This window comes from Crocodylus porosus, unplaced genomic scaffold (genome assembly GCF_001723895.1).
Source record: "Crocodylus porosus isolate Cpor-Errol unplaced genomic scaffold, CroPor_comp1, whole genome shotgun sequence".
NCBI classification, from domain to species: Eukaryota; Metazoa; Chordata; order Crocodylia; family Crocodylidae; genus Crocodylus; species Crocodylus porosus.
This window is the reverse complement of record NW_017728943.1, coordinates 11,510,536-11,528,418: the sequence shown is the minus strand read 5'-3', so window position 1 is coordinate 11,528,418 and position 17,883 is coordinate 11,510,536. Positions and strand designations below refer to the sequence as shown.

The 17,883-nt window shown below is 41.3% G+C and overlaps 1 protein-coding gene across 1 annotated transcript; it reads right to left on the bottom strand.

Annotated features, from left to right (window-relative positions):
* Positions 1 to 497: 497 nt before the first annotated feature.
* METTL16 (methyltransferase like 16) lies at positions 498 to 17,617 on the bottom strand. The gene is made up of 9 exons (XM_019548693.1): positions 17,412 to 17,617; positions 17,078 to 17,277; positions 14,042 to 14,182; positions 11,315 to 11,430; positions 10,646 to 10,788; positions 7,821 to 7,890; positions 3,109 to 3,198; positions 2,037 to 2,210; positions 498 to 1,942 (listed from the first exon to the last, which is right to left on the bottom strand). The coding sequence occupies exons 1-9, from the start codon at positions 17,537 to 17,539 to the stop codon at positions 1,328 to 1,330; spliced, it is 1,677 nt and encodes a 558-aa protein (XP_019404238.1). The 5' UTR covers positions 17,540 to 17,617; the 3' UTR covers positions 498 to 1,327.
* Between the last annotated feature and the right edge of the window lie 266 nt (positions 17,618 to 17,883).

Here is a 17,883-nt window from a genome sequence, read left to right as displayed (position 1 = left end):
TATATAAAAATGCCAAAAAAGCCCCATTCAAGCACCTGATCTATACAGATATTGGGTGAGGCGGGTCAAACTAATGTGATATCTCTTTTGGGCAGGCGCTGTGCCCAGAGTGGGGGTGCACAGAGTTTAGCAGTTTTGTTTTGCTTTTTTCCTACATCTGTAAGCAGCCTATGAGATTAATCCATCCTAGCTCTTTGCAATTCCTATTCTGCCTTCATACAGGGTGACAGGGTCTTAGGATCCAGCGGGAGTCAGGAAACACCAACAGTACAAGCTTAACAGCCTCCTAGATCTACAGAAGAATTATAAAATCACAGGGGCTTTTGCAGCAACTGGTGCCCCAAATTCTGCAGCTGAAACATAGCACCCATCAGAATGTGAAGTATTCCCACCAACTGGTATCCCCTACAATGAAGTTCTGATCTGCAGGAATAAAGGTCATTCCTCAATTTTCCCTTCATTAAAAAGAAATTTGAGTTTAAAGTGAAACCACATCCTTCAGGAACAAGAGTTTAATGCTACATTTCAACACATTAGGGCAAGAAATGCCATGCAGATACACATGTACAATAGAACATGCGCCACAGTTAAACTCCATTTGACAAAAGTAATCTCTCAAATATATGTATTTTATTCTTTAAAGCCCACTACTTGCATATATTCTCTGCTGCTTTGTTTTATACAGGCCAAATAACTAATACCCAATGTTTACCAAGAGTTTCCAACGCCATTCAGCACAACTACTTGGTGCTTGCATGAACCTGGCATTTAGAGAACTGATGCCTCTTCTCAATCTGTAAACCAGAAGGGAAACAAGGAAAGGTGACTCTTCCTATGGAGCCTAGGCTCTAGAGGGCAACATGTATGAAGAATATACACATGAAAAAGTTCAGAACAAAACTCGCTTTCATATAGTAGTACTGGGAGAAAAAGAATTGTGGCGAAGGTCATTTCTAGTTAGCAAAAAGCAGAATGAAAACGCATCCCTTTGTCAGATTAAAGAGACCCAAATCAGCCGGACTGTTGCCATCTAAAGTTAGTCCCCTGTTGCTACTAAAATATGCTTCAATCTAACAGGCTGTCTTAGTTAGAACAGTGTAATTCTGTTAAAGCACTGCACCCCCCCTCCTTTTCCTGAGCATGTCATATCCCCAGAAAATCTCTGCAGTTAAAAAAGGCTCCGTTTAAAAATAAAGTTCACTTTCATCTGAATTTTGGGGTTTTCTTCATTGTAAGAAAAATTGTGTTAGCATAAGATTTTAAGCTATTAAAACCAGGATTATAAAAATCCGGAAGTGCTTGATTTCTACCATATTCTGAATGAGGGCTAACTACCAACCAGCCGAAGAATTTGGTTTCTTAAGTAGGTGCACAGCTGGTTCATCAAGTCTCTGTTCTGTCCTTCAACCCAGTGCATCTCTACTAACACATCATCCCCTTCTTTCTTCAGATTCATCAAACACTTAAAAAGAAAGCACCCACTAGTTCCTTGGGAAGTTTGTCCTTTTTCAGTTGTTAGCTTGCCAACATCCTCCAGAGTACTGGACTCCTCCTCAATATTACCGGAGTCTTCACTCACTAACACTGCTTCCACTTCCTTTGTTTCTGTGTCCTCTTCCATGAGGTCCTCACTGTTTTCTTCTTTTGCAGGAGAATCTTCACTTTGCCGGTCAGTCTTGGTTGAGCTCACATCTTCATCAGGTGTCACAGACTCTATTTCAGAACTTTCAGTCTTGTTTTTTTCAGAATCTAAGCTCAGTTTTTTTTGACTGCTTCTCTCCTCTTCCATTGCTTGCAGGATATCTTCAGAAGCTCGAGGAAGTTCTCGTAGTTGTCTTACTCTCTCTCGTTTCTTTCTTCTCAAATGAATCCAAGAATTTTCAATGGCTGTTAAAAAGAGACTAGCTTCACCTTTTGCAGATGGAGCGCTTTTATGCTGAACCTGTTATAGGAAAGAGCAGAATTTCACAATCACTTTTTAGAAAAAAGGCCCATCTAGAATTACTGTACTGTTCCCACATGTAACAATGTTGTACCTTCAGATCAGCAAGTATTTTTTCTATCCATGCTGTAACCACAGCTATTGCCTCCACAACATCCCAGCCCATTGCTAAAGCTTTGCTGGATAGTTCTTTGATTGTGGATGCCAGGACCATAAATGTAATTGGCTTACGAGGCTTTTCTAATTTTCTTCTTTTAGAGGGAGGCGACTACAAAAAAAGAAAAAAGAAAAACAGTGAAAACACAGAGAACTGATGGTCTTTGTGTCAGTCAATATTAATGTGATGGCTTTCACACTCAAGGCACAAAAGAAGCCAACTGTCACACCCATGTCTGTACTATAGCATGCATTTACTGACATGTCTTGTGCCTCACTCTACCTTCACAGATAACTTTTAAGACTGCCTGAAGAGGCACATATATTTTAAGCTAGCCTGTTGCACAGGGATGAGTTTTACCCTAAAGTATTAAAGACCTTTATGGGTTCCCATGTTTGACAGTTTCATCTGTTTCAACAGGAAACTGTCAAACATGGCTCCCAAGACTGCATGAGACCCTCTAACGTTACAGCTCTGATCTTATACGCATTGAGCCTGTTCACTACTTCTCTCACACTCAGTTATTGCACATACTAATTGTATGAAAGACATGTGGCCCCATAAAATCAAAAAGCTAATTTAGGTAGTAATCAAAACTTCAGTTTCACCGAGACATGAAAGCTGAAAGACACCAACACAGTTGCAACTTAAATTGCAACTTCACAAAAAAGGTAACCTGAGCAAATTCCAACTCTGTTCAAAAAGTAGCGTTTTTTGTTGCTAAATCCATATTGAGGCACCTAGAAAGAAGTGACCCACTGAAACCCAGAGACAAGTCTTTTCTACCAGATTTCTTTCTACAGAAGCTGGGGTTCAAAACAATTCTCAAGTAACAGTTGATTACTGGTCCAGTAAAGGATTAATTCTGCCCCAAATGCAGGCTTGCACTGCCATGCAGCTCAGACCATTGTTTTCCCCACCTAATCCCTAAGGTTGAAAGGAATAGCGTAGTTGTGTTGTAGAGAAACGTAGGTGGCCATGAAACACAAACCAAACCCCAAAGGCTTACCGGTACATGTACATCGTCATAGAAGCTCCATGCCAGGGCCCACCTCATGGTACGGCCTTGACAGAATTCAGTGTGAGTTACTTTAGGAACCTACAAAGAGCAACATAAAATTTCAAGTTAAAAAGCTGTCATTCTATTGTACACAACTTTTCACAGACAAAAAGCACTGTTAATATACCAAATTAAGGTTGCCCTATGTGCTATTCGCCCTTCCAGAATGTCAAGGTCAGTAATACAGAACTTCCGGAAACTGGGAGATAAAGAGTTACGGTTATATTGGTGCAAGTCTTAACTCTGCCCTTAAAGAACCAAATGTGACCAAAGCACATATATTTGCACTTCACCTTTGCAAAAAGTACACACCCCTCAGGAAAAGGGCACTTTATAGCAAACACAAGACAAAATCTTATGAATAAGTGAAGAGCTGCTGTGTCCAGCACTCAGAAATACTGAGCTTACTCCCCACAAATACCCTTTTCACATTAAACCTTACACATGCTTACATTCATGGGATTCCATCCAGCACTATAATGCTATCAGTTTTACAGTTGTGATGGTTGTTGTCCTCCTAATGCAGGAAAAATATTCCCCAACTATCCATGATTAACCTAGTGAATGGGAGATAGTTCACCTCCCAATGACTTAACAAGTATCTGCTTCAATTAGCTATGGTAAATAAATTAATCAAATCATAATTCAGTTTTCTGATGTAGCTGCAAAATTAATATGAAAAAATATCAAAATAAATCACTGCTTTAAAATGTATAGTGTGTACCTTCTACAAATTAAATCTACATCTATATCTGTGTTGTAAATAATATGTATTAAGGTTATATCAAACAACAAGAATGCACATTCTGTAGAAAACAGTGATTAAACCAAGGCTTCCTGACCAATTATTTAAATTGTCGTTTAAATCAATTCCACCCTGCTATAAGGCATGATCAACTAATTAACTGCACCATAAACAGTAACAAGGCTATATGTGCAGCTGTCTGGTGGCACCATGAAGGGACAAACCAGCCAAAAAGGTATTCCACAAAATATGTAGAACATCTTTGTGGCTTATTTGTATAGTGCCATAACTTGTATGTGTAACACCCCCATGCTGATGCTGTCAATCTTTTGATGACAGAGGTAGTCATTGGAACTGGGACAACCCTGGCCCCAATGCTGAAAGTGGCCTATTAGGAAAGCAGTTTGCTGAGTCAGGGGAATGTTTTTGGACATCCCTGTGCATGGGGATCCCAAAATCAGAGAGCTTCTACCCAATCCTGGGGTCTCTGTGTGCTGGGACCTTTAGAAAGCCATGTGTACAGTCCAGGAAGGGGTTAATCAACTCCCCTTCTCCAGCATTTGCAAAAACATGTCCCAGGCTCCCTGCTGGCACTGGCACATTTGGGATCCCTGATCCCAAAATTCATGCTTCCTGCCATGCATGTGTCACATGACAGGAGGTGCAATTGTTGAAACTGGGGATTAGATCCCACTGAGCCATTAAGTGAATATGTGCCAAACCCCTGAATGGAAGCAAACTTCCTCTACAAAAGAAGTGTGTGTGCAAGTACTCTGAAGCACATACAGGGAAGCTCAGACCTTTCTAGAAAGGCAACAATAACCAGATCTCAGACCAATGACAAAGCTGCAAAGCTGCTCCAACTAATCAACCTCACCATTACATATAATTATACTTAACAAGGAATGCCGCTGAGAGTTCATGCAGATAATTCCCAGGGGCTACCAATAGCTCTAGGGCCAGAGTGAAGGTACATGCCAATGTAACCTTAACTCAGCATTCACCAACTGTCAGGGTATACAGAGACCTGATTGTCAGCAAACTCAATATTTTGGAAGGTCACGAACCACCACAGACCACCCTTTTTTGGGAGTAGCAAAGGCAGTGTTGTAGAAGTACTTGTCATATGCAGCCAAAACACTCCTGTAATACCACCAAGCCTACAGAACACTTCCATCAGTAGGTCTTAAAAGTACTGGATATTGTTATCCATAGTCTGCACATATGGAAATGAGCGATGTTAAGGCCACCCAGCAGACTAACAGCAGAACCAGGAATAAAACCATACATCAAGTCCCAACCCAGTGTACTCTTTAGGTCACCCTGCTGCTATGTAGTTCTGATGCATAGTCATCCCCCTAATCCTGTAAACATTTCCAGGCGTAGTTTATTTCCCCGTCTCAAAGAATTTGCGCTGCTTCATCACTACCTGCTGTATGAAGGCTAAGTGTTCTGCAAATACCGTCCCTGACAGAAGTGGACTGGCAATGCGCCTTCCCAGGTTTTTCAGACTTCTACTAGGATCAGGTGAAGAAAGATGAGGGGGCAGTGACCATCTTTTCTGCTGCCCTTTGTGCCGCCCTGCCAGCCAGCACTTTCCCCGTCCCAGATCACTGGCCCATCCCCTCAAGGATTGCTGACTCCCACTGGGGAACCAGCATTTTTATTACATTTTTTTTATTGTTGACTTTGCAGACAATCCTGGATTTCAGAGTGTCCGCAAAATCCGTGAAACAACAATGTAAGATGATCCCTAGTCATAATAACAGAAGGGGAAGAATAGGATAAAAACAACAAGGTAACAAAACATGAGACATAATTCTTATCCAATCATAACTCACCATCGGGCCCAGGCATTAAACTCTAACAATACAGAAGGTGAGATTGTGAGGAGAGACTTGCAGATGGCCTCATGGATTTCAACCAAGGACATTTCTCATTCACAAGGGAGAAAAATGCAGAAGTGTTTGTCCTGAAACTGGCATCACTGGCCAAGGCAAGAAACAACTTTGTGGTAAAAGCTCAGAGTGAGGAGCCTCACGAAGAAATTGGGCTCACACCACAGAACAGGGGAAGCTATAGGGACTTAAAAGCAGGATGCCTGAATGACAAAGTCAAAATGATCTTGATGGCAGCCAGCTGAACAAATAAGAGAAAGCCTGCAGGCATCTGGTTCAAGGGAGGAGGATACTGAGCAGTTGAGATCCAAGATGATCAGGTCTTAAGAAAAGTTTTGGCAGCGGGAGTAGGGAAGGGAAGTCAGGTCTTGGAGATGCAGCCTGGACATATAAATCAAGGAGAACAGTCAAAGATGAAGCCAAGATTATAAGTCTGAACAACAAAAAGGATAATCATTCTGTCCACGGCAATACAGGAATTGGAAAGAGAGGCAGGTTTTGAGGGAAGATCAAGCATTCCATATTAAGTCATGTTAAGTTTTACTCAATAGCTGGACTTCCTCAAGGAAGCGTCAGAAAGACTAGTTGAAATTTTAGTATGGATGGATAAAAATTTGAACACTTCAGATACAGTGTTCAAAATATACATGAAATCATCAAAAAATAAAGTATAAAAGGGAGAAAAAGAGAGCGCTGAGGACAGTCCTAAGTGACACCTATCCCAAGATGGAGAAGAAAACCTACTGTACAAGGCATCAAAGGAACAATCAGATATGTAGGAGAAGCGATCAGAAGATCAGTGTCAAAGGCAGCTACCTAGTCAAGAATAACAAAGAAGGAGTAAGTGGCACCAATATTTGGCCAAGAAGGTGTTATTACAGGCTTTAGTGGTAGCCATTTTAATGAAGTGCAAGAAGTAAGAAACACGAAGAGTAGCATTTCAGGACAGACACAGCCAATTCTTATCTGAAAACTCCACTGTGTTCCTTCAGGACTAGATCTTTGCAGTCCCCAGCACCTTTAAATGGCCTTGTATTATAAAAAAAAAATCCCAGAACTAAAAAAAAGAGTATTTAAATGCAGTGAAAACCATGGATTCCATCATTCTTCATATTTACTGCCTCTACCCCATAATATCTGAATAAAAACAAAATCCATCACCCTGATGGAAACTTCTGCCAGAAATATTTACATGTATGATATCTGGTACTTACTCCTTGCTAGTGATGGTGTGTAAACTGCAGTATCAGAAAGTGAAAAGATTCTGTTCCTGCCTTCCTCCCCCCCATGGGAAGGTCTTTACTGCAGGACAAATAAATTGAATAAATACAGAAATTGCCAGCCTCTGCTATTTCTAAGGAAACCACTGAGACAAGATGCTGGTTGCAAGAAGCAAGAAGGCTGATGTTTAATACCTAAAAAGCCAATTCACTGTTTAGTAAATTAACTGATCACCTGGGGCAGACAATCAGGCCTCTTAATGTGTGTATATAGTCCTTCTCATACTGACTTCATTAGTATACAAGAGTACAAATTAACTGAGAAATAACATAACATCACAGGTAACTCAGCCAATGGCACTATATGATCTAAGCCACCACCCCTTGCTTAACTATAAATCATTAAAAACTTTGCTTAATTATTTTATAAGCAAGTTTCTTCAAACATAATTGAGGGACTAGTTTTCAATTTGCTTCAACTATGAAGTGTCCAAATGGTAAGTCAAATGTGTCAGCCAGAAAGGCAAGGAAGATTAAGAAGGTCCTAAAGGAGTTTAATAAATTCTCAACAATTAATCTGGTTATCAAAGAGTACATTCTGAAAAAATAAAGAGGACATAATATTTCCTTATGAGAGTGAATCTGCTCAGAGTTTAAAACTCAGAACTACCAGTTCTGCCATAATACAGAAGCACCTTTCAAAGAACTAATTAATATTAAATGCCAGGGTAGGTAATGCACACAGAAAAGATGAAGAAAAAGTATATGCAACCTTACTATGTTTAGACAAAGACTTACCCCCTGGATACAAAGCTCTTCCTTTAATGGAGCTAAACTGCATTTCTTTCCTAGCATGCAGCTGTACCATCTGCAGACAACAATTTACAATCAATGCTTTTTAGAAACACAGATCAAATGAAATTAGCAACTAACTTCAAGGACCATTTCCACCAGAACTCTAAAACATCACAGAAGAGGAATTCTCTCTTGTACAATATGCCCACATGTACAATATGATTTTGCCAAATGGACCAAATGGGGGACCAAGGAAAACACTGGAAAAGAAGGTTCCATACTGGGATTTCTACAATATTAGAAGTTAGATACTAAGCTTTTAAAGAGCATCTAATTAGGCAAGAGTCCCATTCTGTGAGGCGACTCCAGTGGTCTGGAAAAACGTCACTCCTTAGCAATCACTTATTTTAATAGTTTAATTTTTACTTTAGTGTGTGAAAAAGATATAATTAATTACAAACTACATGTCTGTATTAGACAACCAGGTCTACTACCTAAAAATTCCACCCAATGAAAAGCCAGTGTGAAACTGTTTCTCTCAATTTCCAGCTCTCTAAACCCCACATCTCAGCAAGTAGGATGAATTTGTTGAATCTCCTGACTATCCTGGTAAAGAGCAGTAATTGAGGAAGGTATGCATCTGCTGACATGGCTAGCTGAAGACATCTTTTTAGCTGGCCCAAAACCTGGAATAGAATTAGTACAAATTCTTGCTGAGTTTTATAAGTATGATAAAATAAAAGTGCCCTGCATCCATCAGCATCAAAGCCTTGCTATTAAGAAATCAACTCTGACGGATGGGCCACTGCATCCGGATGTCTGAGAACCACCTCCCTCACCAGATTCTGTTTTCCCAGCTTTCCATTGGCCAAAGCTCAAAGGGCAGCCAAAGAAAACGGTACAAAGACACACTCAAGGTTGCCCTCAAGCACAAAGGCATTGACACCAACAGCTGGGAGAAGCAAGCTGCTGACCGTTTGGTGTGGTGCCACCCGGTCCACCAAGGCACACACCACTTCAAGGCCCAATGCCTCGATACTGAGGTGGAACAGTAGCGGCAGAGGAAGGAGGAGGAGACCAACCTGGTCCCAACCTGAATCCCACTCTCCTGAGCAACAACATGCCCCTGCCGCCACTGCTGAAGAACATGTGTATCCAGAATCAGGCTCCAATCCCCTGAGGACCCATATCAAGCCTGACAGACGTCATCCTTGACTCTGGAGGGACTGCCGACAAGTCAAGATCAGACTGGTTGATAGATCAGTCTGCAATCTCACTACCTATTATCATGTGCAATGGTACAGGGAGTCCTCAACTGTCTTGAAAGAATCTAGCACTATGCCTTTATCTCACAAACAGCAATGAGGACTTTCATCTACTATACAACCCATTACCAACTGGAAGTTAAATATAATTCCAAAAGTTGACAGGACAGCCTACAGTACTAACAGCCAATAATTTTTTTTTTCTCTGTGTTTGGAAGAACAGTTTTTATTGCATCACTCTCCTCTGCAAAGGAAAGACCAGCAAGCTTAATTTTCTTGTCTATTAAGGAATTGTTTCTACATCTGTTTCTTGATAATATGGTGCTACAAGCAATTTTATCAGTTTAATCAGTCTCCAATTACATCACTTCTTTCCCTGTATAGTTTTTCCCCTAAGGAACAAAGCTGGTACCACCTGAATGTCTGCAGTAATTAGAACTGCAGCCAGACACATGAGAATTACCACAAATTGTGATATTTTAAGTTGCTTTAAAAGATCTCACACTTACCTCCTGCTGTCTAGGTTCCTTTACTTTCATTTTATCATACTTCCTATAAAACTGCAGTCTAAGAAATTGTTTCTTTTTGTAACAAAAATAAAAAATAAAAAAAATGGAATGCCTCAACAGGTCTCTAGCCCTGCAACCAGTGCAGCTCTCCATTTTTAATCTCGACCTTCAAGATAGAAAAAACATTTTGGCAGTACCTACATGATGTGCACTTCTAATGCAATACTCTGTCTCTGAGGGCTAATAATTGCCAGAGGTATGAACAAGTGAATAGCAAACCAAAGAAAGGAAAACAAATATTACCTCTATATAGGTGACTCACAAAACCAGTGAAATATATGGACATTTAATGTGCAAAGTCTCAGAAGCTTATTAAAGGTTGCAGATAATTCAGAAGATCTACAGGCATCATTTACAAGTTTGGAAAAAATCATACTGCAGTGGACAAATCCATTTAGCACACTGAAGAGAATGCTTAGAAGTGGTCTCATCATAGCCTAGGCTCACTGTATTAGGTAGGGAGAAGGCAGCTGCTGCTAGAGGGCTCTAATCTAACAGATAAAGTTATGCTAAGACCTAATAGTTGGAAGTTTTAAATATCAGTAAAGTTCAAGATGAAAAGGTTGCATGTTTTAATTGTAACAGTAAGAGAGCATATTATCAAGGGATATGGCATACAGCTCTTTCTTGTGCGTCTTTACATCAAGGCTGGATGCCTTTAAAAAAAAAGGGAGGTGGGGATGGGGAAAGTATTTTCCAATTCAAGTACAGGTTGCTGAACTACATGAAGTTCATCGGCACCAAGTGTAATGTATTAATCTGAAAAAGAAAGCATCTATCAGCTGCTTTATTTTATGTAAACTTTGTAGTTCTTGGATGCAATGCAGGTTCATGTGTCAAATGAGTTAAGCAATCTCTTTGGAAAATGGCTATTAAGAGAAACAAAAGTTAATTTGCCACACAATTGGATTTTCACACAAATCAAGATGTTTTGCAGTAGTAAAAACCAGTTTGAAGTAATTTCCCCCAGGGAGAAAACGGAACCAGTTCTTACCGCAATCTTTTTTTGAGCTGCAGACTGTCATGGATTATTCTTTTTACAAATTCTAGTTCTCCTCCTTCAGCCATGATCTCAGTAATCCCCCCAGTGTTTACAGAGCTGGGAGGGGGGCGTCGAGGATTTCGAGAATTTACACCCTGGGCAAAAAGATCAAGCATTTATTAGAAAGAAAGTCATTCCCCTCAACTGCCTGCCAGGTCCTAATGCCATCAAACCAACTGCACTCCCTGTATAAAGTAATGCTTACACATTTTAAAGATCAATGTAAGTGTAACATTTTAATATTACATCTCTACCACCAGATAACAGAAGTCTATCATAGCTCATTCCCATTTTTTCAGTAGATGGGATGGCAAAGAACATCTTCAGTGTCAGCAGAGGTGAAGACTCGCAAAAAAGTTGCATTTCACTGAGCATTCTGACACAGCGTTCTTATTTCATGAGCACAAATTCTGAACCTTTTTAAAAAGTCCCCTGTCATTCTTTTCCCCACCACAACAATGGGGAGGATGAATTTAAGATGACCACCCCCTCAGTAATTAGATTTAATATGTGGAAAACTGTAATAAATTTATAATCCATGTATAGAATCTAATTATGGGAGGGTCATTTTTGATTCAGGTAACTATGGTATGCAACATTTAATCTGTAGACATACTATACCTGAGCTTCCAACTGGTTGGCAAAAAAGGGAGGATTACACATGCAAAAATCATAAATGATCTCAGATTCCTCTTTTAGAGCATCCATTAGAAGCGTCTTCTGTGGTACTTTAACCACTAGGAGAAAAAGCAGGTTTCTTTGGTGAGGAACTAAAATTAACTTCAGTATTTTATATGTTAATTATAGCCTAAATCTGTCAAAAAACATATACAAGCCAGAGCAAGCATTAACCACTCTCCACTGCAAATGAAAGCTTTACTCTCTCTCATTACAGGAACATATGTGAACAAGTCTTTCTTACACATGGTGAAATAGAATTGCTTTGCAGCAGCTGTAATTATAATGAAATATTAGATGCAACTATAAACCCAATCCTTATCCCCTCAAAAATCAGCACAATCTGTTGCATCAGTTGCAAAATGATCATCTAGATGAGGCGCAGAGGTAGAATTTTTACAAAATATTAGCAGCCAATTGGACATGAGAGTCCAGAATTACTATATCCAATAAAGGTGTTCAAAATTTGAATGTTTTAACTTTTATGACCCTTTAAAAAAGGAAAGGATAGGAGGAGAGAGAGGACAGCCCTAGATTAGCAGACTGTCCTGGCTGAAGCATAGCGCACAACAACAAACTTTACTTGAAATTAATTTACAAGGATCAATCAGAAAGCAAATGTCTCCTATTTATTCCCCTTGGCCAAATACTATTGAAAAAAAATATTACAACTACACAAAGTGTGTATATCAAGGATGACTGATGGAGAATGAGACTATGTTGATGTGCAAATTTTCTGTGCAAGTTTAATACCAAATTTACTTGAATGTAAGACTAGGCTTTTCCACTCTATTCAGCACTGGGGGGTTGGGGGGACACAACCACTGGTCTCAGAATTGAGTACAGGTCCAGCAAACAGCTACGATGACTGGGAAAGGGGCACAGGAAGCACAAGGGAAAAGGGCAGAAAGGGAATGCCAGGAAATGGATGTGCAGAGTGAAAGGGCACAGGGAAAGGGACACGTGGAACGAAAGGAAATGGGATGGGGGAAGGGACACATGAAGGAAGGGGAGTACAGTGCAGTGGGGAGCAGGAGCACAGAGGAGAGCAAGAGTGCAGGAGAACCGATGCATGGTGCAGATGGGAGCCCAGGGGAAGAGACATGTGGAACACGTGGAAAGGGTGCAGAGGAAGGAGAGTATGGAGGGGAGGGCAGGGAAAGGGATGGCAGGGGGAGTCCCACAAAAGGTAGCCCTTTCAGCCAATCAACAGCAGAGGGAGGGGTAACCATCTTGGCTGCTCCCCTTTGTGATGGCAGCTCCCCCTACTGGCAGGCTGCAAGGCTGGGCTGAAGCAGTCACTGGCTCCCATTAGGAAGCCAGCATTTTATTTTTAGTAAGTTTTTTTCCCCCAGAGATTCCTTGCAAGTTGCAAGGAACACTAGTTTTTGTAGCGATCAAAGAAACTGCTTTTTTCCACGGTTTCCGAGAAAATTGCAAAATCATGAACTGAGTAGTTGTTTGGTAATATGAAGCAGTGGCCAATAAAACAAAAGAGGAGATATGACTTGATTTTGGCCCTTATTCTTTATGCAAGTAGCACAATTACACCTAATGAACATAAAACAGGTTTCAAAGTATTAGAGAAGGCAGATGGTTTGTTCTTCATTAGCCCAGTATAATATTTTCCAGTGATGGAAAGATTCATTTTCATCTTAGTTCTTCAAAGGAAAAAAAAGACCACAAATGATGATTTAAGTCATCTACTTCATTCTTCCCACAGGAGCATATTCTATCCAAACAAGTTCCAACACCACCTGCTCATGACAACTAAAGTTCTCATTAGAGGACATCCCAATCTAATAATGGCCTCTCACTCTTTGAATTTTGTACCACAGACAGGTAGATTTCTAGGTCAAAGACATGTTTTATTAATCTTTAAAAAAGGGAGAGGTTTAAGACAATCTTACTGCCAAGCATGTCAGTCTGCACGCTGACATTTTAAATTAAAAAATGTATGTCTTGTACAGGGGAAATACTGGGTCAGTGACTCTTAGTACATTTCCCAGGCCATCTGTCTGGAGGAGAATATAGACATTATTTAGCCATCCAAATAAGGGTGTATTCGGCAACAGACAGGCTTCTAGAATACACTTCTTTAGATACCTGGTAGGTGTAAAAGATCTAATTTTCAATCAGTAGCTTAGAGTTCTTAACTGAGCTAAGGTGCTCACATTTATCAGAGTGTATAAGCCTCCCAACTGTAGAATTACATAGAGAGAAAAGCAGCCTTAAAAATTAATTAGAAGCCTTTCTGGTTTTTGGATGCACCCTAGGGTCACCACCTCCGAGTTCTGCTCTATACAATAAAATGGACTCCACCTTGAATCTACAGACCTTTAGTGCTTCCAAAACTACTCTTCTACCTGTCTTCTTGTAAAAAGAAAACACTCCACCAGAGGGTTGTTTTGCTCTAGCATTTACATTTTCTATGTGCTTATTCCAGCTCAGATTTTTGCTGAAGTAGATTCCAAGGTAGTTTCTTTTCCTGTGAAAATCAATCTTGTTTACCCCCCCCACAAAATACCTAGGTTTTCACTCAGCATCCAATTAGCAAGAGCAAAAATTCTCAGTTGTCACCGAACATAGCAAATACTTAGCTATATCTGTTTAAAAATAGAAGTGGAAACACGCAGGGAATTATAGCTACTTATATTTATTCTATGGTACCTTTTATAAGATCAGATAAGTTATTCTGTTCCACATTTTTCTTTGCATAATTGAAGCACATATCATCCACTTCTGTTGCAAGGAAATACCAGCCATTCAATGTGGCTCCAAGTAAAGGATAGATACATGATGCCCCTGTACCTGCCAAGAAAGAGATTAAAAAAATAAAAATCAATGAAACTAAAAAACCAAAGTTTAAATATATTACCATCCTTTGGTACAATATTCTTGTTGTTATTACTGTTCATGGCAATCAGCTTCAAGAGAATGCTAACCAATATCCGACCAACCTGACAATGAGAAAGTAAATGCCTTTGCTTTCCAATTAAAACAAGAACATTTTCAAAGACACATTTACTTCATGAAAAGACCTCACCTGTTCTAGACATAGGAACCTCAGTCAAGGACTGATCAAGCTAACAAGACAGCGCCCAATTCACACGCTAACAGCTAAGTATAGTTCCAGTCTATTCAGAAAGCTTAACTAATTTATTACAAAAATGTTTCTCTTCTGTATTTCTCAGTTGAACTAGTCATACACTTTACTTATTGCATCAAACATGAGAACTTTTCTGTTCCTTCAACTTTTTCTTCTTGAAGGTTTGACACAGTCTGAGACTCAGTACAACCTATACAAGAAATGAGAACAAAATATACTGTTTTTCTGATAAGAAAAAGAAGAGCATCTTAGTATATCACTGGCTATATGAATACCAAGCGACTGAATTGTACAAGATACAACCATCTGGATGACACGTATTACTCAATTACTAATAAATATGCATAAGTTAGTTGATCTGACAAAACACTGAGCCCTCAAACCAATATTAAATAAAACGTGTCCATAATATGAGAAAGACAGTAAGGGAGGAGTGATGTCTTTCACCCGAAGAACTGGATATTTTGAGAGAGTACTTTGGAATCAGATTGAACGTTTTACTTTGGTGCTAACTGTTACCCCCTACAGATTGTTATTATAACCCCCCACTACACACACACACACACAAAATTAGCTAAGCAAGCAGGTCTGGGAATACAGAGTTATTTCCAATACAGTGGAACAAGAGAAGTACTTGAGACAACCTTTTTAAGAGCTGTTAGACAGTATCCTCAGAGATTTCTAAAAGAAGGTATATTTCAGGAAAAGCTTATCTGAAAAGGTATTTTAAGGGGGGTGGGGGGTGGGGTGCGGAGCAGGACAGAACCAAAGATTAGCGAATGTCAAGAATACATTAAATTCACTTAAAAAGAAAGAATGCAGTGGTCACTGAAGTTACCAAACTGGACCTTTGTCAAATTCTCGAGAGTTTTAGTACTTCAGCTTCAGAAAGCTTAAATAAACAAACCACTGTCAAATAAAATGGAATAGATATACCTAGGGAATCCACTTTCTCCTTTCAGTTTGATAAGGAATTTCTTTCACTCAGATTTACCTACACAAAATAATTCTTCCAAAGAAGAAAAATCTACCTAAAAATGAAGATTAAAAAAGAACAACAGAGCTAAACAAAAGGTACCAGTTCAGAGGACTTCTATTACTTCTACAGAATCCTTAAAAACATTTTAGAAATTAAACCCCATTTTTCTTAGCTGTATATGCAAAAAGAGTTCTAGTTGTTGCCATGATAAGGAGAGCCTTTATTCCCAAAGGGCAGCAAACATGTAAATTAATCACTGTTTAACATCTAAATTTCTGTTAACTGACTGGCTTAAACCATAAATAAATCAACTGAAACTAGAGATTTTACAGTTGGCAGATAATAAGAGAACATTAACTTGTGTACATTTGACCTCACTTGAGCAATACAGCATATGGCAGGTTTATTCACCAGCCAGAGAATTTCCTGAAATGCACAGAGGTCAAATAATCCTGAAAACCCTAGGACTGAGAGCTTTTCTTTTCCCAGCCATGTCAGCTGCTGCTGCTATAACACTCAACAATACAACACAGACATACAGAAGAGGAAAGTGGCTCAATTGACGGACCTCATCAGACAGAGCTCTGAATAAAGTGACAATTTGTAATGAGAAATAAACACCTAGGCACACATTAAGCATGCCTGCTTAGGTAAAAACAGCAATCAGCCTTAGTGAACTGTAAACATCTCTGCTACCCTGTTCCAGCAACACCTAGCCCAAGTCTTTAAACTAGATTAAGCAGTACCTTTTTATAATATAAAAAATCAACAGGATTTGCAAATGGCTTGTTCTACCTGAATAATTTAAGTAGCACCATACGTGCTTATACACTATTTTCATCTCTATACACAGAAAACCTATTGAATAGATATAGCCAACAGATCTAGTTGTATTTTCTTTGACTTCTAAGTCCCCCTTCTACTTTAGACCCTGAAGAACTCCATATTAAAATCAAGTGAAATTTAAAAATATATATATGATCAGGGCTCTTATCATCAAATACAGGCAACCCCCACTTAATGTGGAGGGGTGGGGAGAAGTGGTGGCGGTGAGAAGTGGTGATTTGGTTCTGGGGATTTGGTCCTGGGGACTGTCACCACTCGCATCCAAACCTGTGCACTAGATCCAGTGCACAGGGCTCACTATGGGTCTGGAGATTTGGCAGCAGTGCCACAGTGCCACTGCTCCCCCCACCCCCACATGTCCAGACCTGTTGGGAGCCCTGGGGGCCGGATGACATAGCCCTGCAGGCCAAATCTGGCTGAACAATCCTGAACTATTCCTTTGAACATGGTAGCAAATGGCCTTAAAAGCAGGCGGTCATCTGGTGTGCTGCCACGGGGCACAATTCTGCATAAAGAGAAAATCTAAGCTCGAGAGAGTTCAAGACCGGGCCAGACCAAAAGTGCAGCTGAAGCAAGCAGCATTCACTCATCTGAACCGAGAAGACGCTTGAGCCTGGGGAGGAGCCAGCCACCAGATGTGGTGCTCCAGCCTGCCATTGCTAATGCCTGCAGGACAATTTGGGGCAATAAATGTGCCTGCGAGCACCAGCAGGTGAACGGCAGAACCTCTCTTCTCCTCCTCCTCGTAGGAGCGAGCAAGCATGGCAGGTACCTATGTCAATGCCTCGCCGCACAGCTGGCCCCTCGGTACCGCATGGCCCCACCAGATCTTCCACCCAGTGGATGTAGTTGAGCCGCAGAGGGACAGTGGGGATGAGCCGCTCCAACGGGATGTCGATGGCCAGGCCGAAGTCCTCGCGCAGCAGTGTACAGGTCAGGGCGCGCACTGCCTCTGGGTCCTTGAAGTTGAGGCTGCAACAAGGTACCAAGGCAGTTGGGGGGGGGGCAGGCACCCCCGCGCTAGCCCCCCGCCTACCCCGCGCTAGCTCGTGGCCACACGCCGTGCCCCTCCCCTCCTCCCGCGGACCAATGGGAGCGGCGCGCACCTGACGCGGCCGGCCAGCGTGGTCTGCACGTGCTGGCGGAAGGCAGGGTACTTGGAGGCCAGGTAGGCGAAGTCGGGTGGCGCGTCCTTGTAACGGTTCCGCGCGTGCATCGATTTGTTGAGCGCCATTGGGGGACGCAGCGGGGGCGCGGCAAAGGAGTGACGGAGAGCCCCACAGCGAGGCAGCGCTCAGGCGCATGCGCGTCTCCCGCCATGCACCCCGGTCGGGCCCGCCCCGCTGGCCAATAGGAGCGCGCGAGCTGAGCGGGATGTACCACATGGCGGAACTGAGCGGGAGGCTGGAGTGATGGCCAATAGAAGACGGGACGTACCATGTTGCGGAATGCGAAGGGAGGCGGGGGGGGGCTCCGAATCAGCCCCGTCTACTCTGGTGTCCTCGGCCTGGCTCAGCCTGGGGGCGGGGCAGTGACGCAGCTCCCCCTCGCGTGCTTCCAAGTAGGCGCTGCAGGGGG